Source organism: Aspergillus ibericus (assembly GCF_003184845.1).
Source record: "Aspergillus ibericus CBS 121593 unplaced genomic scaffold BO80scaffold_26, whole genome shotgun sequence".
In the NCBI taxonomy this organism is placed as follows: Eukaryota; Fungi; Ascomycota; class Eurotiomycetes; order Eurotiales; family Aspergillaceae; genus Aspergillus; species Aspergillus ibericus.
In genome coordinates, this window is record NW_020292124.1 from 52716 (window position 1) to 77704 (window position 24989).

The 24989-nt window shown below is 52.2% G+C and overlaps 11 protein-coding genes across 11 annotated transcripts; 10 read left to right on the forward strand and 1 right to left on the reverse strand.

Moving 5' to 3' along the window:
* Positions 1 to 168: 168 nt before the first annotated feature.
* BO80DRAFT_358129 (cytochrome P450) lies at positions 169 to 2238 on the forward strand (the record flags this gene model as incomplete). The annotated part of the gene is made up of 8 exons (XM_025715870.1): positions 169 to 385; positions 446 to 528; positions 588 to 639; positions 702 to 1111; positions 1207 to 1539; positions 1629 to 1739; positions 1833 to 1999; positions 2067 to 2238. 8 exons carry the CDS (start codon positions 169 to 171, stop codon positions 2236 to 2238), a joined length of 1545 nt encoding a protein of 514 aa, XP_025574080.1.
* BO80DRAFT_114419 (class I SAM-dependent methyltransferase) lies at positions 2177 to 3907 on the forward strand. The gene is made up of 5 exons (XM_025713438.1): positions 2177 to 2544; positions 2610 to 2661; positions 2725 to 2749; positions 2818 to 3619; positions 3670 to 3907. The coding sequence occupies exons 1-5, from the start codon at positions 2507 to 2509 to the stop codon at positions 3704 to 3706; spliced, it is 954 nt and encodes a 317-aa protein (XP_025574081.1). The 5' UTR covers positions 2177 to 2506; the 3' UTR covers positions 3707 to 3907.
* Positions 3908 to 4907: 1000 nt separating this feature from the next.
* BO80DRAFT_465779 (uncharacterized protein) lies at positions 4908 to 6047 on the forward strand (the record flags this gene model as incomplete). The annotated part of the gene is made up of 4 exons (XM_025722746.1): positions 4908 to 4968; positions 5066 to 5267; positions 5331 to 5556; positions 5637 to 6047. The coding sequence occupies 4 exons, from the start codon at positions 4908 to 4910 to the stop codon at positions 5838 to 5840; spliced, it is 693 nt and encodes a 230-aa protein (XP_025574082.1). The 3' UTR covers positions 5841 to 6047.
* Positions 6048 to 7413: 1366 nt separating this feature from the next.
* Positions 7414 to 8544, forward strand: BO80DRAFT_494480 (uncharacterized protein; the record flags this gene model as incomplete). The annotated part of the gene is made up of 1 exon (XM_025723879.1): positions 7414 to 8544. The coding sequence occupies one exon, from the start codon at positions 7414 to 7416 to the stop codon at positions 8542 to 8544; it is 1131 nt and encodes a 376-aa protein (XP_025574083.1).
* A 1828-nt stretch (positions 8545 to 10372) lies between these two features.
* BO80DRAFT_114858 (uncharacterized protein) lies at positions 10373 to 12946 on the forward strand. Its single transcript, XM_025713439.1, has one exon. It carries the CDS (start codon positions 10520 to 10522, stop codon positions 12629 to 12631), a length of 2112 nt encoding a protein of 703 aa, XP_025574084.1. The 5' UTR covers positions 10373 to 10519; the 3' UTR covers positions 12632 to 12946.
* Positions 12947 to 13263: 317 nt separating this feature from the next.
* On the forward strand, positions 13264 to 13696 carry BO80DRAFT_435748 (uncharacterized protein; the record flags this gene model as incomplete). Its single annotated transcript, XM_025720922.1, has 2 exons — positions 13264 to 13438; positions 13491 to 13696. The coding sequence occupies 2 exons, from the start codon at positions 13264 to 13266 to the stop codon at positions 13694 to 13696; spliced, it is 381 nt and encodes a 126-aa protein (XP_025574085.1).
* Positions 13697 to 13985: 289 nt separating this feature from the next.
* On the forward strand, positions 13986 to 15100 carry BO80DRAFT_384386 (dolichyl-phosphate beta-D-mannosyltransferase). The gene is made up of 2 exons (XM_025716947.1): positions 13986 to 14184; positions 14260 to 15100. The coding sequence occupies exons 1-2, from the start codon at positions 14081 to 14083 to the stop codon at positions 14891 to 14893; spliced, it is 738 nt and encodes a 245-aa protein (XP_025574086.1). The 5' UTR covers positions 13986 to 14080; the 3' UTR covers positions 14894 to 15100.
* BO80DRAFT_409398 (uncharacterized protein) lies at positions 15040 to 16082 on the reverse strand (the record flags this gene model as incomplete). The annotated part of the gene is made up of 2 exons (XM_025717885.1): positions 15040 to 16005; positions 16053 to 16082. The coding sequence occupies 2 exons, from the start codon at positions 16080 to 16082 to the stop codon at positions 15040 to 15042; spliced, it is 996 nt and encodes a 331-aa protein (XP_025574087.1).
* A 508-nt stretch (positions 16083 to 16590) lies between these two features.
* BO80DRAFT_384393 (transcription factor TFIIIC subunit TFC6) lies at positions 16591 to 19109 on the forward strand. Its single transcript, XM_025716948.1, has 2 exons — positions 16591 to 18141; positions 18186 to 19109. The coding sequence occupies exons 1-2, from the start codon at positions 16743 to 16745 to the stop codon at positions 19034 to 19036; spliced, it is 2250 nt and encodes a 749-aa protein (XP_025574088.1). The 5' UTR covers positions 16591 to 16742; the 3' UTR covers positions 19037 to 19109.
* A 1599-nt stretch (positions 19110 to 20708) lies between these two features.
* On the forward strand, positions 20709 to 21678 carry BO80DRAFT_456184 (uncharacterized protein; the record flags this gene model as incomplete). Its single annotated transcript, XM_025722154.1, has 4 exons — positions 20709 to 20727; positions 20815 to 21044; positions 21204 to 21385; positions 21444 to 21678. 4 exons carry the CDS (start codon positions 20709 to 20711, stop codon positions 21676 to 21678), a joined length of 666 nt encoding a protein of 221 aa, XP_025574089.1.
* A 166-nt stretch (positions 21679 to 21844) lies between these two features.
* On the forward strand, positions 21845 to 22372 carry BO80DRAFT_114945 (uncharacterized protein). The gene is made up of 2 exons (XM_025713440.1): positions 21845 to 22041; positions 22100 to 22372. The coding sequence occupies exons 1-2, from the start codon at positions 22010 to 22012 to the stop codon at positions 22329 to 22331; spliced, it is 264 nt and encodes an 87-aa protein (XP_025574090.1). The 5' UTR covers positions 21845 to 22009; the 3' UTR covers positions 22332 to 22372.
* The last annotated feature ends 2617 nt before the right edge of the window (positions 22373 to 24989 follow it).

A 24989-nucleotide genomic window follows, 5' to 3' on the forward strand; every position in this document is an offset into this window, starting at 1 on the left:
TGACCACGAGGAATGAACAGCCCACTACTGCATGGTCATCCAGGTTGGGGGCCAAACCCATTTACTATCCGTCTATTCACCAAGCGATAGGGATTTATAGCGTCGGAGCCAACGGCAATCCTGGACGCCCCAGGATGCTGAGTACGCCTTTGTCTTCAGTCTGCCAGTATGGCGGTTGCTCCCTTCCTGGTCCTTTGGTTCGTGGTCAGCTTCGTGCTCTACCAGGTATGGCTAGTGATCTATCGACTCTGTTTTCATCCCCTGGCCAAATTTCCAGGGCCCAAATTGGTTGCCACGACGTTTTGGTGGGAATGTATTCAGGATCTGTTTGCCGGGCAGGGCGGGGAATTCATGAACCAGGTGGAAGCCATGCATGATCGATACGGTAAGTGACTCGGACGATCCGCCTGGCGTACTGGAGGCACCCCTAAGCTTTTCATCCAAGGCCCTATCGTGCGGGTGACACCAGATGAAGTCCATATCAAGGACCCGGAATGGGCCACCGTCCTCTATGCTGGTCCTGGGCACGTATGCCTCCGTCCCCAAGAAGCTGCCTCCTCTGGGACTGACTACGACTCGGCCAATAGATCCGTGATAAAGACCCCTCCCTAGCGCATGCAGCAGGAACAGCAGATGGAAGTGAGTATTTGGAGATCCCTGGGACCGATAAAACCAAGACAACTGGGGTTGACGTAGGCCAGCCTTTGGGACAGTGTCACACGACATTCATCGACGACGTCGCGCCCCCGTCAGTTCATATTTCTCCAAGTCCTCTGTTGCCAAACACCTGTTCGACAAGATCTGGCAGCGATCCGAGCATATGTGCGATGTACTCCGAGAGCATCACCGTCGGGGAACTGTCGTGAGCGGCCGAGCCACCTTCCTGGGCTGGTCCAATGACAGTCTGCGAGAGTGTTCGTTTGGCGAGCGTCTCGACCTACTTGATGATCCGGCCAAGGCGATGGCTTTTGATGATGTCTTCAAGGCCTTTGCGGCGGTTTATCCCATTCTGAAACAGTGCGAATGGATGATTCCGTTCGCCCTGCAATTGCCTATCGCTCCTTTCAGGTATATCTACAAGCCGCTGGCGACGCTTCTGACGGTACATGTGGTATGTTCTCTTCCAGCTCGGTAATTTCTTGATCTAATCAGGCCGTGGGTGGACAATTCTAGAATATGATTGACCTGGCCAAGCAACATCGCAAGGAATATCTATCACAAAATTCCCCGCTAGGCTACCAGGGTCCGAAGGACCAGTTTGGAGCAACGCAAGTCTCCCAGCGCCAGCATACCCTCTTCCATGCTCTCACGGCTAGTAGTCTCCCCGAAGACGAGAAGCGACCGACAAGGATGGCACACGAGGGGTTTGAGATCCTTCTCGCTGGTAGTGACACTACGGCGCGCACAATGGGCATTGCCGCGTATCATGTCATGGCGAATGCCCCAATCAAGCAACGGCTACTTGAGGAACTGAAAACCGTCATGCCAGATCCGGAAGATACTGTGGAGTTGAAGGTCTTGGAGAGTCTGCCGTTTCTGGTGAGTCTGGCACCCAGGACGGAAACGCGATGGGGAGAAGAGAAAGCTGGCTGCTTGACGACCATTGGCAATTGACTGATGCTTTTCAGAATGCAGTGATAAAAGAGTCGCTTCGGATTGGCAAAGTCACGGATCATCGTCTCAGCCTGGTTGCACCATATGAGACCCTCCAGTACAAAGAGTGGACTATCCCAGCCGGGGTGAGTTTCCCTCCCTCCGTGTCAAGGCAACAGCAGATGAAGAGATTGGGCTATAACTGGATTCCGGGCTAACCTTGTCTTACTTCGATTTAGACCCGAGTTTCAATGACCCCAACGCGAAATTCCTACGATGAAAAGTATTTCCCAGACCCATATAGATTCGCTCCGGAACGCTGGCTCCAGTCCGAAGATCAAGTTGCCGCCATGAACCGGGTATTCATGCCTTTTGCACATGGCCGACGAGGCTGCTTGGGGATGCAGTATGTTAAGCGCAATTTCTTATCACAAGGTTACCAACATCCTTCAACATTGTGCTGACCTTCGTAGCTTTGCCCAGGCCGAGCTTCGAGCGGGACTTGCGTGTGTGTTTCGACGGTTCGACTTCGAACTTGTCGACACCATTCGTGAGCGGGACATTGATCATTCATGGGCTCATATCGCGGGGGAGCCAGATAAGAGGGGCAAAGGGTTACGGTTTCGCGTCACTAGGGCGTACTAGAGCTCTTTGAAAATCAATGGTTAAATCAATAATATAGAATAGAGCGAATCCTTCGGCGTAAGCGGCGAGTAGCGATCAAGTTAGGGGGCAGTCTAGCAGCCTAGTAGCGTCAGTCAGCGCTAAGATGCCATGCATGGGATGCATAAGGTAGCAGGCCAGACGTCAGGCGGGGCAGTGCCAATGGATTGAATATAAAAGGGCCTTCAATGTCCGAGTAAGTTCATCCCACTTGCAACGGTAATCCTCCACGTGCGTCCACTTTCCCAACATGGCTTCCGACATGGCTACCTGCCCTCCTGTCGTCCGGTGAGAGCAACCCAAATTTCTTCCCAGCTATTCTTCTGATCCCGTCATTAATCTGACTCCCTTAGTGATGCCATTTCGGATGACGCGAGAGAGCGAGCATACCCCTTGCCTAATAATGTGAGCACCCTCAGTACTGGATGAATGCAAGACCTTGACTGACAGGGAACAAACAACCCACAGACCAGCTGCGAAATCCAACGCCTCGGTACGTCTCGGGGCAGATCTTATCTTTGCTAGTTAAAGTATCCTCCTACTGACTATGCCTCTTGGCAGATGGTCAACATGCCGTCTTCGCCATTCGCACTCGAAAGCTCTATCACGCTCAATTCCCACTCGGCCAATCACCGCCGCGTGTCGTCGATCTTGGATGCGGCACAGGCGTTTGGACCCGACGGTTCGCAAGCACACACCCAGACTCGCACGTACTAGGCATTGATCTCCATCCACCGACCGGAAAAGCTACCGACGGGGGCGACACTCCATCAAACTGTACCTTTGCCGAGGCCGACATGGAAGAAGACTGGTCGTTGTTCCCCGCCCAGGACGGCGAGGCCCCTGCCCCATTCGATTTTGTATACATTCGAATGCTCATGGCAGCTGTGCAAGACTGGCCCGGCCTCTTCAAACGGGCGTACCAAAATCTCCGCCCGGGCGGCAAGATCGAGGTATTTGAAGGTCTAATGGAGATGAATGCCGAGGATGGCAAAAGCACGGCGAGCACATCGGCTGCGATCCGCTGGTTCGAGCTCGCTCAGCAGTATCTCGCCCTGCACTCCATCAAGTGGGACCTGGCGCGGGATATCCCGCAGCAACTGACTGACGCGGGGTTCGAGGTCACTGAGGATCTAGCGTTCAAGATGAGACTTTACCCGGATAATGCCGATCATGTCGCGCATCGCATTTGGGTCGCGGCGCAGTATGCGTATGACATGGCGGATATGATCTCGGGTATGACGGGGAGGATGAAGAGGGATATGTTGGATGTGATGTCGGCAACGGAGTGGGATGAGTTGGAGCAAGCTGCTCGGAAGGAGCTTCTTGAGGAATCGGGTGTGAGGGGATTTTATACGAACTTGTATGTTTCATCTTCATTCTTCTTTTGCCATTTGCTGATGACGTCTCCAGATATATTCGCGTCGCGCAGAAACCACTTGACAAGTGAAGGCCCTGATTACATCACTTATTGATTTTCCTCACGGTGCCTGCTACTATCCGTCTATTGTCTGCACCAGCGAGGGCATGACTTGAGCTCAGGTACTGCAATTGCTTCCACTGCTTTTGGTTGCCTGGTTAGATGTTGTATTGGGCATTAATTATGTGAACGACTTTATATTTGGCGTATACCTTGGGAATACCAGCTTTGGCGATGTGATTCTCAAGGCAGCTCGATGGAACAGACAGATATATATATGTTACGAGGAGACTCTTAGATCGAAGAACACAGCTATAAGCAACAATTTACGCGAGGTCCCTAGCCCCACACAAAGACGACAGAATTCGTCCATCACCTAGATCTAAGCCAAAATACCATTTGAACCAGACGGTGCAACACCCAGCGCTCTACTATCCTACTATTGACGGGAAGGACAAGCAACCAAGTTCGACAATATTTTCCACCATCCACCGACACAAAGAACACAAACGATATAACGGATTATTATACCCATACGAATTTGCTGCAACATATAATATTACAATTGCATAATAAAACAGATTGAACAAACATACACAACCCCTCAAATCCATTCCCAACATTGAAAAATACGATATGCGTACCCTAATTAAATGTACTATATATTTTAAAGTAACTGAGAGTATTCCAACAAATGGGCCTATGGCGCGTACGACTCCAGATCGTAAGGTTGTCCGATCGAGCCGGGCTGGGCTCATCCCATCTTTTTTGCTTTTTTGCTTTCCACCAGTATTAAATTGTTTTTGCTTCATCTTAGATGCTACAGAGTACAGATACTATCACTGAACTTGGTCCTTGAGAGTTTAATTCGCTTGTGCATGCTATGACCCGCTCCTATTCCTCTTTGCCTATTTTTCCCCTTTCAAGGAGCTATGTTGAGTATACTAGAAACCAGATAGCACGGTCTGCCTTGCCATTGCTGTATAGCTGTTCCTGAGATTAAGAAGCCGTAGAGAAAGGGTACAACGAGCATACTCTGGTAATTGCAATTCTTAGCGGTGGAACCCATGTTGCACCGCAACACCCCCAACTCGCAGGAACAACCCTCCTTTGCCTGCATCCACCGCCCCGCCCCCCCGGCCTTATTCCCTAGTAGACCCCATACAGCCCATCAGTTCCTCCACAAACCCTCCAACCCAGCACCATCTCCTCTCACAACTTTAATCCCACCATGAGTGACCAACCAACCCGACCCCTGGCCAACCCGCGAAACCTACCGCACCGCCCTCCGAGTAATCCGAGACCAAATCATCACCACGCTGCAAACCGACCAGATCGACGAGTCCCAGGCCAGCCACGCAGGCATCCAACAGCTCACTCTATCCCTAGAACCCGAAGAACCCAACGCCCCCCTCTTCTTCCACCCCTTCCAAGAGACTCTCGAGCCAGCAGACAAACCAGACTACCCAACCCACAAGCCAACCTGGGAAGAGTATCAAAACATACGAGCCCTGCATATCTATATCCAGAACTCCCTGACTCGCGTAACCCAGAGAGGCTATCCAAGTCCCATAGGCATCACCTATAAAGCGTACGCCTCCCCCATCAAATGCCCGGTACCTTTTCAGTTTAGTGCTAACGAAGTATGATCCAGCTGGGGCGACTTCAACTTCGAAGCACTCTTCGAGCCCCATTACTTCTGGCATGTCTCGCTCACATGTCGTACCCCGATGGACATCCACCTTCCGCATATGAAATGTCTCCTGGCGAATGATATCCCGGGTGATGACCAACTCACGCGGGGCGAGTTGATCTGTACTGTGAATCTTATGGTGGGTCGGTTGCATACGAGACATCTTCGGCCGCATGTGGTGGCTCCGGTATGTGCTACTGTCCAGCATCTCGAACCAAAGGCCCAAGGCATTCTATATTTCGTGAACTAATGTTGTGGGATCGGTAGGTCATGTTATTCTCCCTCCTGGGACCACAGCATCTTCGGGTTTTGGAGGCGTATTATAATGGGGTCAATCTGGTGGTGCAGAAAACGAGGCTGTATGATATGATGGAGTATGATGAGGGACTTATGGATTTGCTTATGAAGTGGTGGGTGGGGCATGCGGTTGGGGAGACGGAGTTGATTACTCGGGATATTCTTGTTTCGTGACTTATTTATCTTATGTTGTCATGCGTTCATGTGTGAGCTTACGGCGACGATCATATTTGTATCCTTTTTTTTGGGCGCTTGGTAGGGCCAGTTGGGTTCATTGCTTTGTGGGATGATATCAAAGGGACTGGATTACAGTCCGAGGGAATGCGAATTAGATTCGAAGAAGCCTTATCAAGGATGAATAGGGATTCTGTGTTGACATGCAAGAGTCAATACTGCCTAGTTGTACTTTTTTGGTTCGCTGGGAAGTCGTCCTACTGTTTTCAAGTACTTATTGCAAATCGTATATTGCATTCAGACAGCCTGTCACTCATCCACCCAACCCAGACTGGAGAATGGGAGGAAAAGCAGATACCAACCCGCATTTAACGGAAATAAGCTGTCAGAGAGGGGTAGGAGCAGATACTGACATTATCGGAAATAGTCGCAGCATTCGACGTGCGGAGTGAGTAGATAGAGGGATACTCCTCGATGAGACCGGGATTTACCCCATACGTTATAAGCTATGAAATCGGAATATCATGTAGGAGGAGAAAGCATTGCTTCTGCACTTGTGAATATACCCTTTCTCAGGGCAACAGCACAGCTCACAGCCAGTGCATGTCATCCTGGCGAATCTGGTACTTAGGACGGTGCGATCTATCACATCCCTAATTACCGTATGTTGCTAACTACTGATAGAATGTATGATAGCACGGGATAATTGCATGGTTTTGGCACTCGCAACTGGGACATTCAGTGTGCGTTCTGGACATCTCAGAAACAGGCTGGGTCGGTTACGAATATTGGGCTAGTGGTCTCTGGATCTAGGACCCAGAGATTGATGTCAGATGGCTACTAGTAGCCTTATGGCCATCTAGGCCTGTTCCACCATGCAGTGTCGAGGCCTCACTGGTCGGCTAGAATTCACGATCCTGTTTGGGGGTGGACCGAGGGCAGGTCTGGCCAACGTGCAGGGCTAGGAGAACTGGCGGGCTCCGTCGTACTGACTACTCCACAGCCGCCCAGGGCAATTCAGAACGGTGGGCCACTTGGGGCTAGATGATGGTGCGCTTCGATTTCATTGATGTGGCTGGATTTGTCGGTGTTCAGCAAATTGCAGTATGACTGGTGAATGGCAGTCTCCACCATCGATCCACCGCTTCTTTGTACCATAGTATTTCTCTGCCACGATCCATGAATGGTCAATTGTCAGTCTGCACAACGGACATTGCCTTTTCACCAATTATATCAAAGCGCAGAAACGGGAGATCCCGCTTAATAAGCATCGCTTCCCGATAACCGATACAAAGTTGTCGATCATAACCATTGTCTTCTGCACATCAACAAGACGATTTCCAGGGATGATGGGATCATGGGATTTGCATTAAGGCAGCACACGCTATTGCCTGGTATGCGAACAAAAAGACGGTGGATGCTACCAGGCGTCCTGATGTACGTCGTTTCCTATGCCCCGGGAATCGCATCCATGCAAGAATCATCAAGCTATAAATGCCGGTGCGATCCCTGCTGCAAGCTTGGGTCCCCGGTGAGTCTGCTGGGGAGGTCATAGGTCTATCGTCAAGCTGTCATGGGCAACTGTATATCTTTGCGACGGCGGCGATCACCACAGGCCGAACAGCCCCCCCAAACCCCGGGACATCTGGATAGGCTCCCCCCGGAGGTCTTCAACAACATCGCCAGGTATCTTGATCGGACAGACTACCATAGTCTGTACTGCTGCTCGGAAAAGATGGCCGAATTGGTGAAACCGTGGATCCGTGCTTCTCTGTCTGCCAGGCAGCACATCGGGCAGACCTCCAGTGAGAACGAATATATGCATATGCTGGCGACCAATCCGGACACCGCGTACTTGCCCACGTCTTTGCATGTAATGGTGCCCTATGTCGGGGACAATGCTGCGCACAGGGTGAGTGAAGGCCGCCTCTCTTATGACCCGGAGGCTCTCCACCGAACTCCCCAGATGGGGGCATTGCGGCAGGACTTGAAAGATCTAGTCAACTGCAAAGAACTTCGTTTCACATTTGTCAGAGCAGACCAGCGAGCAGACCCGAAATTGAACAACAAGGCCCTCTATATCGAAGATGCGTTATATGCAGTTCTTGCGGATTCCACCGCGCAGGTGGAGAAACTCACACTGGACAGCAGAGTGGTCAAATCGTGGGAGTGTGGGAAGTCGTCCATGCACAAAAGTCTCGATAAGGCATGGACTCATCTGAAGTCGCTTAAGGTCACAGAAGCACTTTCTTCTGATTTCTCCAAAGGCACCGCTCTTTCACATATCCTGCAGCACGCCCCGGAACTTCGAAGCCTCTCTCTGAACAGCCTAGCCGATGACCCGAAACAACGTTCAAAGATCTTCAATTTAGCTAGCTCAGCTAGCATCAAAACTAATAAGCTCGAAAGACTCGTACTTGCCTACCTCACAGTGGAGTTGGAGGATCTGCTGATGTGGCTGACACGTTTTGGCAGCACGTTGAGAACGCTGGAGCTTCGCTCAGTTCGCCTGGCACACGGAAGCTGGGTGGATGCCATCCAGAACATCCAAGACAAGTGCACCGACTTGCAGAAAGTCATCGTGCAGCATCCACAGGGTAGTGATCGGAGTCGGGAGCCCTTAATAGACGCGAGATGCTCCGGACCAGAGATCCGCTCCGGGCTGGAACGGCTTAAGCGCAGGGCAGTCAAAGCTGGTATCTAACTAGCTGGCAGCGAAAACGTGCCTGTCAAAGTTTCCTAGTCAAACGTGCCAATCATCAGGCCATTTAATATTCCCTATGTCCTTGTTTTGATGCAACTGCGAGCGTCCATGGATCGATCCTAGATTGTTATCTCGATCTGTGAATGTAAGCTATTCACTCGGTTTTCTTCCTTACTTTCCCCATCTCTGCTTTTCTTTGATTTACCCATTTTTCGCTTTCAACCAAAATTCATCTGGTTCCTGACAGGGCTGGCCCATGCCTTGGGTCGCTCCGTCCAAACCATCACACCATGTATCCGATAAGACACCGTTCATGGTACCGAGATAGTCTACCAATGCACTGACCATTGAACGCCACGAGGTCCATCGACCATCATTCGTATGACGGGCGTAGAACGCAAACGGCGACGGGATAACCTCTCATTCCAATGACATAGCACGCGGGCTTGTCGACGTCGGCAATCCTACCGCATGATGCGCGGATCGTCGTTGCGCACATCCCGATCAAGGGATTGCGCCCGCCTTTCCGGATTCGGGCAGATAGAGTTTTTTTCTAACCTCGACTAGTTCGCCGGGTTCCACCGGGCAGCACCTCGCGATCCCTTCTTCAGGCCCGTCCCCAGTAGTGGCCGCTAGTCTGGTTGGTCGTGGCCTTTTCTGGTCGCGTTTTTGCCTCCATCTTAGCCTCCCTCATGGAGGTTGTCCGAATTCGAGGCGATTTTTACCCGATCGAGGCAAAGTAGCTGTGGGCTTCCCTGTCTTCGGGTCGGGTTTTAGCTTTTCTGGCAGTTGGTGTGACGGGGAGGATGGGGATCTGAAGGGACCAGCGAGGAAGCATATTGGATGGAAGAAGATAGAAGCGCCCACGAAGACGAGCAGCTCCATCGATGGGGATGAACCGTGAAGTCAGCCATGCTGCCAAGGAACGGGGGGTTTCCGGAGTACACCGACCATCGCCTCTGCTGCAGCGCTGCAGGCGCCTCTGACGACGATGGGGGTGGTGTGGTGTTTCAGGCCGTTGCTTTGCACTTAGCTGGAGTTGCTTGGGCTGGCTGTCACATCTCTAGCCTCTGGCCTCTAGTCTCTGGATTAGTCTCGCGGTTGTTTGTCGGGAATTTGCCTTATCATCCTGAATGGGGTCATTGAAGAAGAAACGACCCCGGCGTTTCATACCGGTCAGTCTTTTTTGATCCTTCTCGCATGGACTTTTCGCATGGCCTGTGTAGATGTTCTAGGCTTGTAATCCACACGGCAGACAGGAGTTACCCCGTATGTACTCCGTACAGAGGACTAAAATACAACCGTAGTGGCGAGGCGCAGCAGCTAAATGCCACAAATAGAACATCGACCTCCCCGATGGGTTTGATTTTGGGGAACGTACGTAGCATGGATGGATTCAGATAGATACTAGTATGAGGGATGATGACAGTCACATCACAGTCCATAAGAATTGATAACTAATCTTATTCTCTTGCATCAGAAGATCCTACATTCTTAAGCAGGCCACCCACTTTTTGTGGTGATTTCCCACTTCCCACTTCCTGTCCGCGCTAAACCCGGTTCGGTCAGGACTCGGTGGCCCTGGCGTCTTCCTGAGGCAACCACGCAGTCACTCGCTCGGCTCTTCTTCCCCTTCCCTTCTCCTCTTTCGACTAACAATCCCTCCCTCTCATTCAACATCCTCTCCTCCTCCTCCACTCACTCACCACCACCACCAACTGCCGCCTTTCTCACCCATCCAACTCGACACCGTATCCTGCTACCCTCATCCCATCCTTTTTTATTTCATCTCCTCGGGGTTGTCGTTTCTTCTAATCATTCTTTCCCCTACATTCTCTCCTTCCCCTGTCACTCTTTCCTCGGTCTCTCCCTCGCTCTATTCCCGACCCGGTCTCAGTCGACTCAGGTGACTGGCCCGATTTCTTGGAGAGATTGATTGAATCAGACAGGTAGCCCGACAGGGCTGTACAACGCCATGTCTGGGCGTCTATCATCCGACCATTCTCGCTCCTTCTCGCAGTCCTCGCGACCCTCGTCCCAACAAATCGATCCGATGCATCATCGTTCAATGTCGGCTCGCTCCTCCAATCCCAATGTCTTCTCCGACGAATATTCCCTAGAACCTATCGATTCCGAACAATCCACTCTCACCCCTCGCAGTCCATCCATCTCCTCGAGTGCCTCCTCCAACACCCTCCGTGGGTCGGGACCCCAACAGCAGCCCAAGACCTACAACACTATTTCCCCAACTGATGCCGAGCTGAATGAGGATCCCTTCGGTGATGAGGCTCGGGTCTCATTCGATGAGACGCCCCACCGATCCAGTCTCCCCCCGAAGGGACTGGATTTAACGCATCGCAACTCGGTCGCGTCCACAGCTCCTTCCATCACCGGTCGCAGCCAAAGTACGTCTTCGCGTTTCTCCATGCCCGTCCGGGCGTTGAGCCCCTACACCGGGGCCACCGGTCCCAGCCATCCATATGCGATGTACCCGCAGGTCGGCGTTAGTCGCTCTCCCAGTGTGGCCACCACGTCGACGTTACGGCCGATGGACCGACCGTTGGAAGATACGAGTGCACCGCAGCATCCATATGCCATGTACTCGCAGAATGTGGTGGCGGAGGAGGACGGGCTCGATAACTCGATGGTACCCCTTGGCTTTCCCGGACACAACCAACAAGCTTACCAGCGACCGCCTAACCGGGCGGATGACGACCTTGGCGACTTGATCGGACCGGACGGCCACACCGAACAGCTTCCACCTTACTCTCGTTATCCCGAAAATGCTGTTCCCAAAGTGGAAGGCACTTTTGCGACCGTCAATGATGCTGGCATCATGCAGGATGAAGCCATCCACCAGGAGCGTGCTGGACCACCAATGTCGGAGACTTCCTCGAATACACTAGTGGCGGAGAATGCGGCAAGTAGAGAAGGGAACCGAGGGCTAGAAGAGCCCCCGGTCACTGGGGTTATGGCATTTGAAGAAAAGTTGAAGAGCAAGGGCAAGAAAAAGGCCTGCTGTGGCCTTCCGGTCTGGACGCTGGTCTTGGTGGGAGTAGTTATGCTTGTGGGAGGATGCATTGGAGGTATCATTGGCGGCGTCTTGGGGGCCCGAAAGGCGGCCGAACAAGAACACACCTCGCCAAGCCGTCCGCATATCGTGACGGTGACGGAAACTCCCCGGATGGATGCGACTCCGGTTACGGCTACGCCCACCAATCTGCTTACGCTTCCTACTGGCCAATTCGCAATTCCTGCCTCTCCTAAGAATCAGTCGAAATTCTGTGTGGCCGATTCGGACTATCGGGTGTCGTGGGGCTGCCTCAATTCGGGCAAGATCCCCGTCGTTGTTGGTGGCACGGACGAGCAACGCAACATCACGTTCGAAGACTCGTACGACTCGGCCTATACGTCGTCGCTCACTTACGGTGCCCAGCAACCCGTCTTTTCTAACCCCACCCAAAACCTGACCATGATGATGGACTCCAATGACCTCAGTTTTGGCCCGGCTTTGACCTTTATGACCTTCTACGACAAGCTGGTCATTGTGCCGCAGGATAGCTTCCCGTCGAGCTCGTCCTCGAAACGGGACTATGTGACCGAAGACGAAGTGGTGAAGAGCATGCTGAGCCGCAAGGATACGGCCCAGGCTGGGGATAAGCCATGGTTCTGTTGGTGGAACAGTACGGTGATGGAATTCTTCCTGTACATCAATGAGACGACCAAAGAGTACCAGTACAGCAGCAGCTCTATTGTGACGACGACTACTTCTTATGCGGCCCAAGCCACGCAAGGGAGCTCGAGTTCATACTCTCAGTCCAAGAGGGACTCTAGCATCCCGGACTACCCCCGCCGAATCAAGATGGAGGAGAAGCGCGACAATCCATCGGCGGCGAATCCGTACTGCCAGCAGATGCAGGTTCTGGATGATGGCCAAGTGGGCCCGATATCCCAAGAGACGGTGCAGATCAAGGTGGTTCAACCCACGCCGACGACGACGATCGAAGCCGCCACCGGGACATCGCAGACGTATACGGCCAAGGCCGAATATGAAAGTGTCTGCTACTGCGTCTCCTTGACCGACTGATGCGAGACCAATGGAACGAGAGCGTCTTTTTTTACGTGGCTTGCGACCACGGCGTCGGCGTTAACCCTGTGGTGGGAACGATTTCTTTTCTCGACTCACGTGCATACGAATGATTGTCTGGACTTGGTCTATTCTTGGGTATGAAGGCTTCCGGTACTGTTTGCTGAGTACGGCGTGCATCTCTGTATTGAACCCGATATTTGGGTGGCTTTTTGGTTGGACTGCTTTGATCGTAGTCCGTGGCGTTTGGACTATACAGTGCGGGTTAGGCCCGCACCTTGTGGACATTTCCTTGTTGTTTTTTTCTGGCGGCCATCAATGGGATGGCGTTTGGCATTTCGACATGTTCTGGCAATATTGTCCGAATCTACTGCTCTGAGGCGATCCGCCGCGATAATATATTCTGGGGTTCCAATGATGGTCTCGCGGGGCGAGGATGGCGGCACCCGTAAATTCTAAGAACTGGGGCGGTGCGATGACCGGTTGGCAACGTCATTGCATGGCCTCCCTATATAGGTGCAGCCTGCCCATCTGTCTTTTGCTCCATCTATGATTACCTACTAGACTGAATATTAGTGCTACACCAAGTACAATCCGACCCATTATCTTCGATTGCAGTATCTAAATACACTATGAGCGCACTTCTCCGTAGCCGACTCGCGGCGAGAGCCACGCCGGTGATGCGCCCGGTAGTCTACCCGCGCGGGCGTTTCTTCGCCCACAGCTCCTACGGCGGCGAAGGCGAAACGGATCCTCAGCAACCCAACAATCCGCGCAACACCCCGACCCGCGACATCGAGCACCCAGGTACTTACTTGCCTCCTGATCTCTTTCGGAATGAATGCTGATCGCGATGCAGGCCCGCCCCCTCCCGATACGAGCTCGTCCACGCCCGCCAACGATAAAGGCCGCCAGGAACCATCGAACAAAGCCCGACCGACGCTCGGAGACGAGGACAAGTACGTGGATCGCGATGGCAAGACGACGAAGGATGCGCCGCAGGACGTGAAGCAGCATAATGAGGAGTTGTCGAAGCGATATGATCATCCCCAGGAGCATGCTTAGGATTCGCTGGATTTATACTTATGTTGGTTATGGGGTTAGTGTAATTGTAACTGTTCATGATAATGATAAATCGTTTTCATTTAAATCTATAAAGACTACACATACAGACGGACTATGGAGTATAGGTAGAGAGTCCGTGCATGGACGAGACTAGTGACTCGTTAGTAGCAGCGAGCAGCGAGCGAGCAGCGTCTAGACTAACCACAGGCCACGTTACATACGCCCGCGGATCTCCCGCGTCACCACCACCAACCTACCTCACCTCTTCACCTCCTGATTCTGGTCCGGACTCTTGTCTGTCTCACGCTCGCTATCCCACCACCCACCAACTTGACCATTCCAACTCAATCCACTCTCTTACCCCTCCCTCCAGCGATCATCACCATGGGCGCCCCCGAAAACAAATACTCGGTCATTCTCCCGACCTACAATGAGCGCAAGAACCTCCCCATCATCGTCTGGTTATTGGAGCGGACCTTTCGCGAGAAGTACACCCCCCCCCCCCATACCCCCATACCATCCACCACAAACACCACCACTAACACGATAATAACCTGAATTAGCAACCTAAACTGGGAAATCATCATCGTCGACGACGGCAGCCCCGACGGCACCCTCGACATCGCCAAACAACTGCAAACGCACTACGGCCCCAAACACATCCTTCTACACCCCCGAGCCGGCAAACTCGGTCTCGGCACGGCCTACATCCACGGCCTCCAATTCACAACCGGCAACTACATCATCATCATGGACGCGGACTTCTCTCACCACCCGAAATTCATCCCCGAGATGATTCGCATCCAGGCCGAATCGGACGCCGATATCGTGACGGGGACGCGGTACGCGAGTCTCGATGGGGTGAAGGGGGGCGTGTATGGGTGGGATTTGTTTCGGAAGTTTACGTCGCGGACGGCGAATCTCATTGCGGATGTGATGCTCATGCCTGGGGTTAGTGATTTGACGGGGAGTTTTCGGTTGTATAAGAAAAGTGTGCTGGAGAAGGTGATTCATAGTACGCAGAGTAAGGGGTATAGTTTTCAGATGGAGATGATGGTTCGGGCGAAGGCGATGGGGTACAAGGTTAGGGAGTGTCCGATTACGTTTGTGGATCGGGTGTTTGGGGAGAGTAAGTTGGGGGGGCATGAGATTGTGGAGTATTTGAAGGGGGTGGTGACACTTTGGTTGAAGGTTTGATGGGGGGGTTCCTTGTGATGTTGGTGGTGGTGGTGGTGGTGGTGGTGATGGGGATGGGTTATGGGTTATGGGATGGATGGATGGATGGATGGGTGTGTTATACCCCCGGTTTCTTTCGTGTCTTCAGAATGTATATTACTCTGCAATCATGTTTTATTTGTTTGCTCGCACCGCCCCAAGTATCCCCTCACTCGCTCCACCAATTCCGCCTGTCCAACATCCTGCACATTATGCGTCGCCCCCGGAATCACCGCACTCCCCTGCGCATCCCACTTGATCTCGCCCGCCCCCGTATTCGTCGCATTCTCCCACCGCTTCAACATCAACGGCATATCCAACTCCGGCGTCGCATACTCATCATTCCCCGAATACAGCGTCATCAACCGATACCCCAATAACCCTCGTTCCCCGACCACCCCAAACGTCTCCAACAATCTCTGATCCGACAAATCCGAACTGAACAAATCATCCTGGCGCGGATGCTGCGGACTATCCGGACTCGCGAGACTCAAAAACCGCCACGCATTCATCGGCGTCTCGGGATCAAATCCCACCGTGCCGGTCAAATTCAACGGCAAGAGTGTCCTGGGTTCCGTAATCCGCGCCATGCTCACCAGCTGCTCGTACGCGCCTATCGTCTCCGCATTCGTCAACGCTAGCTGCAGACCCTGGCGATCGGACATGGGCGCTTGCATGATAGCGCCGTCGACGCGGGGCCGGGTGATGTACTTGAGGCCATTGACGTCAGGGTTGTAGGCTACTGGGTTGGAAGCGGAGAGGTAGTGCAGGACGTCTTGGGAGCCGGTGGAGTGGCCCATGATGACGATCTTGGCGTTAGGCCCTTTGAGTTTTCGGACGTAGTTGACGCATTGTGCGATTTCTTCGACGTCGCGGTCGAGACTGTTCACGCCCCAACCCTGGTAGGAGGTTGTGAGGAGCACGTTGAAGATGCTCCAGGTGTTGGTGGGGTCGGAGGTGAGATTTGAGGCGAGGGTTTGCACGTAGGGGACGGTGAGGAGGCCGTCGGTCAACCCGCCGACGAAGAGGAGGGCGTTGGCGGAGTGGGGGGTTGTGTTGGGGGTGGTGAATTCGAAGGCGACGAGCCCGGGGGCCTGATGAGGTTAGTAGGTGGGTTGGTAGAGGTGACGGAGGGACTTACGTATTGGTGGAGGATGCCGGGGTTGGCCATGGTGGTGGTAGTTTCGTTGCGTTTGTGAAGGGAGACGGAGTCTGGGGTGTAAGAGGTGGAGGACTGCTTGGAGTCGCGAGTTAGATGGGATGTTGAAGTATGACTATCAGTTGCGATAGATTGGAGGGAATGCGCAGGCCGGCCCACTGCCGCATCGGCGGGGTCTATCGTCGCTAGCACGAATAGTAGCACTAGGCGGAGAGACAAGCAAGAGAAAATCCGCTGAATAGCCATTGCAAGCGGATGTAGGCAGGTGTGCAGCTATCATGAAGCTGGTGGGCTGCCGACTTTATACAGCTCTGTTTGTCGATCTGCTACTCCTTGCGTGGTGTAGCATCGCCATGCCAATCAATAGTGCTCGATAGTACCGTAACATTTAGTATCATTCGGTATCGTCGGGTGGGGCATCGATGCCTTGGTGCCAGACGCCAAGCCCCTTGCCCCGATCGGGGAAATAGCATAGCTCCAGTCTCCATTAATCTTTCAGCTTCAATCTCCGCGGTTTGGACCTCGCGTATCGATTTGCCGAAAAGTTTGACACCATCGCGAGCAGCATGGCCAATAGCTAGCGCACGATTGTCATCCGCACCCATCCATCAGCTGAGCCCGATTAATGCGCCATGCCACGACATCTCCACCGGATACCGCATTAGTCTAACCATGCCTCGCCCACGCAGATCCAATCGCGCCTCCGGTGCCAGGACGAAATACATCCATGATCCCTTCGAGGCGGCCGGATTTCTTAGCGATGAAGAGGAGACATCAGCCGCAGCCCCGCAGCCCAAAAAGGGCAAGGGAGAGGCCAAGCAAGTCGCCGCGGACGACTCGGACGATGATTTCAACATGGACGACGCCAATGAAGACGACGACGATGACGACTACAATGATAATGATGTGGAAATGGCCATCGAGAACGAGGATGAGGATGAGGAAGAAGCAGACTATGACGATGCTTCAGTGCTAGAAGTCGACGAGGGTCGTCGGCGCAAACAGCCCGCTACTACCGCTACGCCAAAGCCGATCAAGAAACGAAAACCGGATGGGAGTCTGGCGGTGCCGGGCGAGGAAACGCACTCGCGAGGGTCGTGGAATCCCCTCGAACATGTCGGGAAAGGGGTCCATTTGCGCGTGACGTTTGGGACGGATGAGAGGGATATCCTGTCGATTATAAGTGCGAGGGATCGGTGGTATCGGGGCGGTGATTCGACCTTTCCGACTCGGTCGTCGTTGGATAAGTCGCATGAGATGCCGGATTACGGCTATGGGAAGTCGTTTGGCTTGGATCCCGAGGATGTGAAACGGGAGAGTTCCCGTGGCTGGGACTGGTACTATGCAGAGGATGTGGGCCAGCGGTTCAGGAAGAGGCAGCGGGTTGAGAAAATTGATGAGCGTAAGGCTCGTCCGACTTACTTTCCTAGGCCTAGAGGGGACCATACCATCCTCATTGGACCGGTGGACGACCAGAAGGTGTTTTCCCTGGCCCAGCATGATGTGCTCGATTTCGGCGAGGCATGGGAAGAGGATGCGTCTAAACCTCTGAAACAGGAGAAGCAGGATGGGAAGCGGGCGGGTACGAAATCGGAGGGCAGGAAGAAGCGAAAACGAGAGGGTTGGGTGCTTAACATAGGGAGCAAAGTCCAGTGCATGGCGTGGGTTCCGAATCAGACTGGCCTCACGCAGTACCTGTCGGTCGTGGCTCCGATACTACCGGACCAGAAAGAACAGTATCCAGATCCGTACAAGGACCAAGGAGCCCCTGCATTCAGACCATCTGCGCCTTATCCCTCGGCCCTGCAGATTTGGGCATTCAAGGCCGAAAGGGCCGAGTCTCTGACCCAGACGATCGATATGACCTTCACGCCGCGACTACGCCTCGCTCTATGTACCGACTGGGGTGATCTGAGACGAATAGCCTGGTGCCCGATGCCCCGAGACCCGCGGGAGGAAGACGACTACGACGCGCAAAAGAACATCGGCCTGTTAGCAGGTATCTGGTCCGATGGCTGGGTGCGGGTCGTCGACGTCAAGCTGGGTCGTGATCCAAACCAGACCGAATTCTGTAAGTTGAACCAAGCGACGCCAGAGACCGTACTGACTGCTCAGACAAACTGCACTCCCCCGTCTTCGAAGCAAAGCCGCCCTCGACCGTATGCACATCCGTGACATGGCTCTCTCCAAGCGACATCGCTGTTGGCTGCGCCAACGGATTCGTCGCCATCTGGAGCATCGTCCCGTCGAAATCCTCGCCCGCACAGCCCACCCCCTACTTCTACCACCAACTACACTCCACCTGGATCCTCAACCTCGCCTCCGCCTACCCAACCCACCCTTACATCATCAGCACCACGTCCATGGACGGCGAAACCCGACTGACCTCCATCATCGACCACCAAAAAGACACCGTCAGCGCCAACCGCATGCGCGTGGGCACCCCTCATCTCTCCTACTCGCCAATCCTGCACTCCTTCGTCTCCAGCGACGAAAACGACTTTGCGCGTCTCCTCGCCGTCCGCCGCTTCTTCACCTCCACCGCCGTCGCCCGCCTCCCCAGCATGATCTCCGCCATCAGCACCTGCAGCTTCTGGCACCCCAGCATCCTGGTCGGCTGCACCGGCGGCACCGTGCAAGCCACGAATCCCCTCCGCCGCATGATGCACGCCAAGGAGAAACAATGGCAACAGACCTGGTTCCAGCACGAATGGGCGCGCAGCCCGGATGACCAAGGCCCGGGCACCAGTCGGTTCCACGACGGATACCGCGCCGAGCACACCAGTCTGGTGCGCAATTTGGCCAGCGATCCTAAATTGGTCAATGGAACAGCGGTGATCACTGTCTACGACGAGGAGACCCACGTCACTGTGCTCTCGTGGAATCCGAACCAGTTGTGCGCTGGATGGGCTGCCGCGGGGATGGGCTGTGGGTTGGTCCGGGTTGAGGATTTGGCGTTGTCGTGATGTTACACAGTGTACTGTATATACCTTTTTTCTCTTTTATCCAATGATAGTGTGAGTCATAGGCCACTGGTTGCAAAATTAGACATTTGTTCGACCGCTGAAAGCATTACGTAGACAGGACGGGGTCTGAATATCATGCATACATACATGCATGCTTAGTCCGTTGATCAGCGGAGATCTTGCCATGGGCGTGCAGGATGCAGTCCATGTTTCTTCTTTCGACCCCCAAATTCGAACAGAGGAAATAAGAACGCAACATCCTACCCATCTATTGCCTACTACTGGATCTAGACCACACCACTGCACCTACAATCCCGGGTGAGTGATGGCCAGTCTTTTTTTTATTGCCTAGGATGATGATAGCGTAATAAGATATTATGACACAAAAGAAAAGTTTTTTTCTGGTCATGAGAATCTTTTGTCTACCCAAGTTTCTCTGTCAGATCATAGGTGGTCATGTTATTTAGTCACGTGATGAGACATCTGAGGCTGAGGCCTCACATCTAGGGGCGCACCATTCAAATAAAAGATATAGCGTAGGTCATAATAACATCCTGGTGTTTTATCCCAGATATTAATTTCAAGGCCAAGATTGTTGGCTTTCATTGGGTGATTCGTTTCGGGGATTACTCCAGCATACGCTGACTGATGACAGATCAGACAATCTTTGCCGCTTGAGTTTAATCTGGGCTCAGATACTCCGATCTTCCCTTTGAGTAGATTTTACACTTGTTCAGTTTACTTAAAGAACCCATTGTGAGCTACTGAACATTTCCTGTGAGGTCTTCTACTTAGCTAACTTATTCTCACCTCTACTAGTCTCAGACAGTTGCAGGAAGTTAATGCAGAATTTGCTCCCGCTCTGTTCACTCCAGACTTAGTACCACTGAGTGCCTTGAAGCAGGAGATCTTACTCCAACTCTTCAGCATAGCGCTGTCCGTGTTTCAGGACTTGTAGACTTCAGCGAACTGTGGACTAAGTCGTGTCGTGCTTTTCACTACTTGGCAGATTTGGAGATCTTTTTCAGCTCCGGATATCTTACATGAAGTTTCAAGGCTTGATCTCAAGTGGAACCCACGGCCTTTTCGTCACACAGTACACCCCCCATGTTCTCTAGGCCTTGGTGAGTTGATGTTGCGCGCGCTGAGGAATTTAAAGTCAAGCGCTATCATTTCTGAGCCGCACACGAGTATCCCCGCAGAGAGTTAATGCCATCAATGGAATGCTGTCGAATTGCGAAACATCCAGCACCGTACCAATTGAAAAATGTAATATCAGCTCACGAAGAGCCTCACAGTCGTCAGCAAGCCGTGGGCGCACGGTGGTGACTTATACCTTTTTTTTTAAACTATTAGCACAGTTTGAATTTGCCTTAAGAAGCGGAACAGTCTAGCCGCTAGGAGAAACTACTAGGGAGCACTGTAATGTGGGTCGCGGCCGTGGAGAATAGTTAGGGACTGGGGTGATCACCAAGCGTATCTTGCGTTTTGCAGACCCCTGGATTATACCGCTGGAATCGACAGATGTCTTGAACTGATATGCCCTCCCTCGTCCACCCGCTTCAGTGGCCGGTATGGTGGTCGTCGCTGTGGCGCCATATTTCAGGATTTTGCGAGGCCGTCTTCCGATCATGGAAAAGGCTGCTCAATAACTTATACCTTCGGTCGGATAATGAACATACTAGTGTACGGTGCGTCCTGACCAAGTGAAACCCGATCTGAAGGTTAACGTATCATCCAGACCGCCGGCCCACCTCCTGCGAACAATTCACACATAGTTATCACCACTAAACATCGCCCGGTCCTCGAGCAGTTTGAGAACCAAAAGCTTTTAAAGATTGGAATCTTCGCTGAAGTCTATCTTGTGGATGGAAAGATAATCAGCAAGGCACCTCGCAGTGGAAGAGAGGAAGATATCCAGCCAGTTGTCCGTGAAGCCAACATTTATACGATTTTAGGCAACCACCCCCGAATTGCTGAATGCCTCTCTCCAGGGAGGCAAGACTATGTGGATATTCAATACCATCCTTTGGGTGATTTGGCTAGCTACCTCCAGACGAACACGATCACACCCGATCTCCAATCTAAATAGTTCCAACAGATCATCGAGGCAGTCGTTATGATCCATAGCCGTCATATTATCCATTCAGATTTGGCATTATGACAGTTTTTCGTCGATGATGACTTCAACGTCCGCCTGGGTGATTTCAACTCTTCCCAGTACCCTGGACATCCAGCCTTAGGCTATGAAAAGGCATCTCATTGCTTACCGAGAGATTACGAGATGCCAAACACGATTTTGTCAGATATCTTTGCGCTGGGCTCTACGTTGTATGAATTTACCACCGGGTTTATTTCCGTATCATGAGCTTTATCCGGTCGAGCCTGCAGATGTTTTGCATTCTAGCGATCCTGCGGTCATTCGAGCGCGAATTCAACGGCAGCATCATGCCGATGCCGAAGTTGAGGCTCGATATGGGAAACGACAGTTCCCTGACGTATCTCACGCCTTTGGGGGAGATGTTATTCTGGGGTGCTGGAAGGGAGACTTCACTACGGCAGAACAAGCTCTTGTCTCATGCATACTAACAGACCGGTGGAAGAAGACTGTGTTGGTGCCGCCTGAGGATGAGCCCGCCTAGCTCCAGTATGGTCTTTGTATACTATATAACGCGCCGTGAGTTTGAAATAGGTGAGTAACGGTGCTTCAAAGATACCTAGAAAAAAATGAACACGGCCATCTTATTCTTAGATGGCGGGCGGGCACAGTCGCTTGGCAAATGTTCAAACCGTGCCTCAAATTGTGCCACCATGTACCAATTCGCCGTCTTGGGCATCCGTGGTGAAGCTTAGGCAACCAAGCCGAGTACAGACGAGGCAGCAACGCAGATACGGATCTTACGCAAGGCACACCTGCATGTCACTTGAAGATACGGATTACGAGCGCGAATAAAGTCAACATCATTAAGATCAATGAGAAATCGTCCTACCAAGCAAAGAATCTTGTAATTCTACATTGAGTCAAGCCCTTAAAACAGGCCCTATCACTGATTGCCCTGACAGGACTATTGCCATGTTTCTTGTCCCGGATCACTCGGGATCGTGCCACCCTATTCAGGCTTTTAAGGGACCTTGTCCATGGTGTCCGACCTGCTCGGACGGACACTGGATACCACAATCAGGAACGCTGACCCACTCCAGCTTGCACGGCCATGGCCTCTACGCTTTTGCAGTTCTACTCCATCCCTGGCTAGATGATGCCTGGGGGCTTCACGGTATTGTCTTCTTTTCATGACATGGATACGACCACTTTCACTGAACTGACCCCCAATGTCTAGGTTCAACTTGGGATGGAGTGCTGATCTCAGAAAGCTCCAGCCCCAGTTGCAGCAGGCGGTCCAGGACACGATCGTCGGTGAACTTACTGATCTGATAGCCAGTTTGGATATCAGCATGAAGTGAGCTTTATATCATCCGGAGATGATATAAATCAAAAATACCCTTGGTAGACTAATCTGCATACCGGTTTGACTGATACGTGAGTAATCACGAGCTGATTGACTGAGGTGATCTACTCTATGTCCATTTTCCTCCTCTACACACACACACACACACACACACACACACCAAGCAAGAAAGAGACAAAACACCAGAGCATATCCTTCCCCCCTATCTACCCCCGGAAATATTCTTACGCGTCCCACCCTGCACCATGCACCATGTACCCTGCACCAAATGCAAGCTAGCCACGAACTCATCCTATCCACTGCATCTCCTCGGCTGTGGCTGTAGCCGCTCACCCCCGTCACACCGCAGCCCGAGCCCGACACGTTGAGGTATTCCTTGGGATCGACACACTGGTGTGGCGCTTGCATGGTCGATCAATGAGCCGGCGAGGATGCGTGCGTGCTAAGGAAGAGTTTTATTGGATGGGGTTGGGGGGGGGGGACCAAGTACTACACTAATATTACTTAGATTAGGTAGGTAGGTACTTACTTAGATGAGTTTTAGGTGGTGATTTAAGCGCTGTAACTGGGGTGGTTTGCGATGGAGAAGATCGAATAAATGGGGTCTGTGTGATATAGATATGTAGGTGTATGAAAAATTGGGGGGTAGGGTATATATGTATATGTATGTGCACGCATCTTCTGGGTGATTCGAAAGATACTATGATTAGGCACTATGAATATGTTAGAGTAAATTTAGCTCATTTGGCTTGCTCTTAGATTAGAATCGAGTAGATATCACCAACTTAGGCTCTTATGTGAAGGTATTTCCGAAAGACGTGATACCATCTCAGCATCATTCGGATCTCTTGGCTTGAGAGACAATAAAATAACTACAAATAAAACGATCCAACAGATTGTAAAACAGCACTGTGCAATTTTGATCGCCTTATCGACTTCAGACGGGTCTGTGGAAGGAAGGCGTGCAAAGTCTCTTCGAGGGTCGAGAACTCGAGGTGCCTAAAAATATCATTTGTCCTTGCTTCCGAGCCTAGGGCATAACTAACTAGCCCGAGGTCGATCATTCGCTGAAGAGAGGCCGTTGCGCATTTCCCTTGGATCTTTAGCTCACCCTGGCTCAGGTATTCACCGAAATAGAACACTCTGTTGCCCCAAGTTTCTCCGCGACGGAGGGCTGAGAACCTGTCAGACCGTCTGAGTGTTCCTTGAAGGTGTCTATGATATCTAGGTCTTTGATGAAGGTGTTGTCCGGGAAGCCACGAGTGTCAAGAACAAGTAGTAGTATTTTACTTAGGTCCGGCTTACTCCCGATCTTCCCATGTCGATACAAGCAGTACTGCAGTGCAAAAAGCAAGAGCTGGTCAGCTCGTGAAGTTGCATTAATCATCAGACATCCAATTGAGATGTTCGTGTACAAGAGCTGCGGCCTTCGTCTGGTTAAGGCTGAAGGTATCTTCTGGATGATTGTTTTCTGACTTTATTAGATCTCAAGGACTGACAACAGACGTAGTCGTGCTTCCGACACCGTCTGGTGCGACGAGACGGAAGAGGTATGTAGGGGTAGGGTGGCTGGGGACAGATTTCAAGTCAACTTTTGGTACGGGGTTGGGCAAAGCCACTGTGGGTACGTCGTCGGGTGTTGTGGACGCCATCTTGATGTCGAGATCAGCGTACCCTGGTGGATCAACTGTCTGAAGAGTGGAGAAGATGAGAGCTGCCTAGATGTGAGAGGCGGGCTGTCCAAGGTTCAATCTTGGCTTGTTTACATCGAATCACAAGGCTGGAAGTCTAGTTTCACGAAGGCAGTGCATGTTCAGAGAGTGATTGGATCGTCGGGCACAGAAATTCACGTGCTGTTTCCATAAAAGCGGCGGCACAAGAGCTCGGAGGAAAACAGTTCAGACACGGTGCGAATTAATAGAAGCAATTACCTAGCAATGCAAACAGGCCGTTAGGTCGAAGGAGGCTGTTGCATCCAGCTGGACGCGTACACGTTATGCCCATTGCGGTAATAGAATGCATATTCTTCCTATGCATACGGAGTACTCCGTAGTAGATATCGGGAGGTTCGAAACCTGAGTTGGCATCCGTTTAGATCTGGCAGATAATAGGCGACGGCAACGGGATCCTGTAGACCCTGCTTGACTGTGCGACGCGGCGTGTGATGTGATGTGATATCCCACGATGCTGCCGATCTCCTGCAAGGATGGTGCTTGGTTAGTTGTCCTGGTTGAGATCCAGTCCGCTCATAGTACGTGAACCGTCTTGGTTTGGGATAAGCCTTCGGTGGTTGCTCGGCTGCTGAGTGGTGCAACAACTGCATCCGATTGACTGGATTTAGTGTTGTTGATAGACCATGTTTCTCTCTCGTGATACCGTACGTGCAGTTGAGATAAGGTGTAGTAATGAAGGTAGCACACACCGCTGACTTGGTAATGCCCCGAGCTGCGAAATGGTGGGTTGGTTCTTGGATATGACGTACCCAA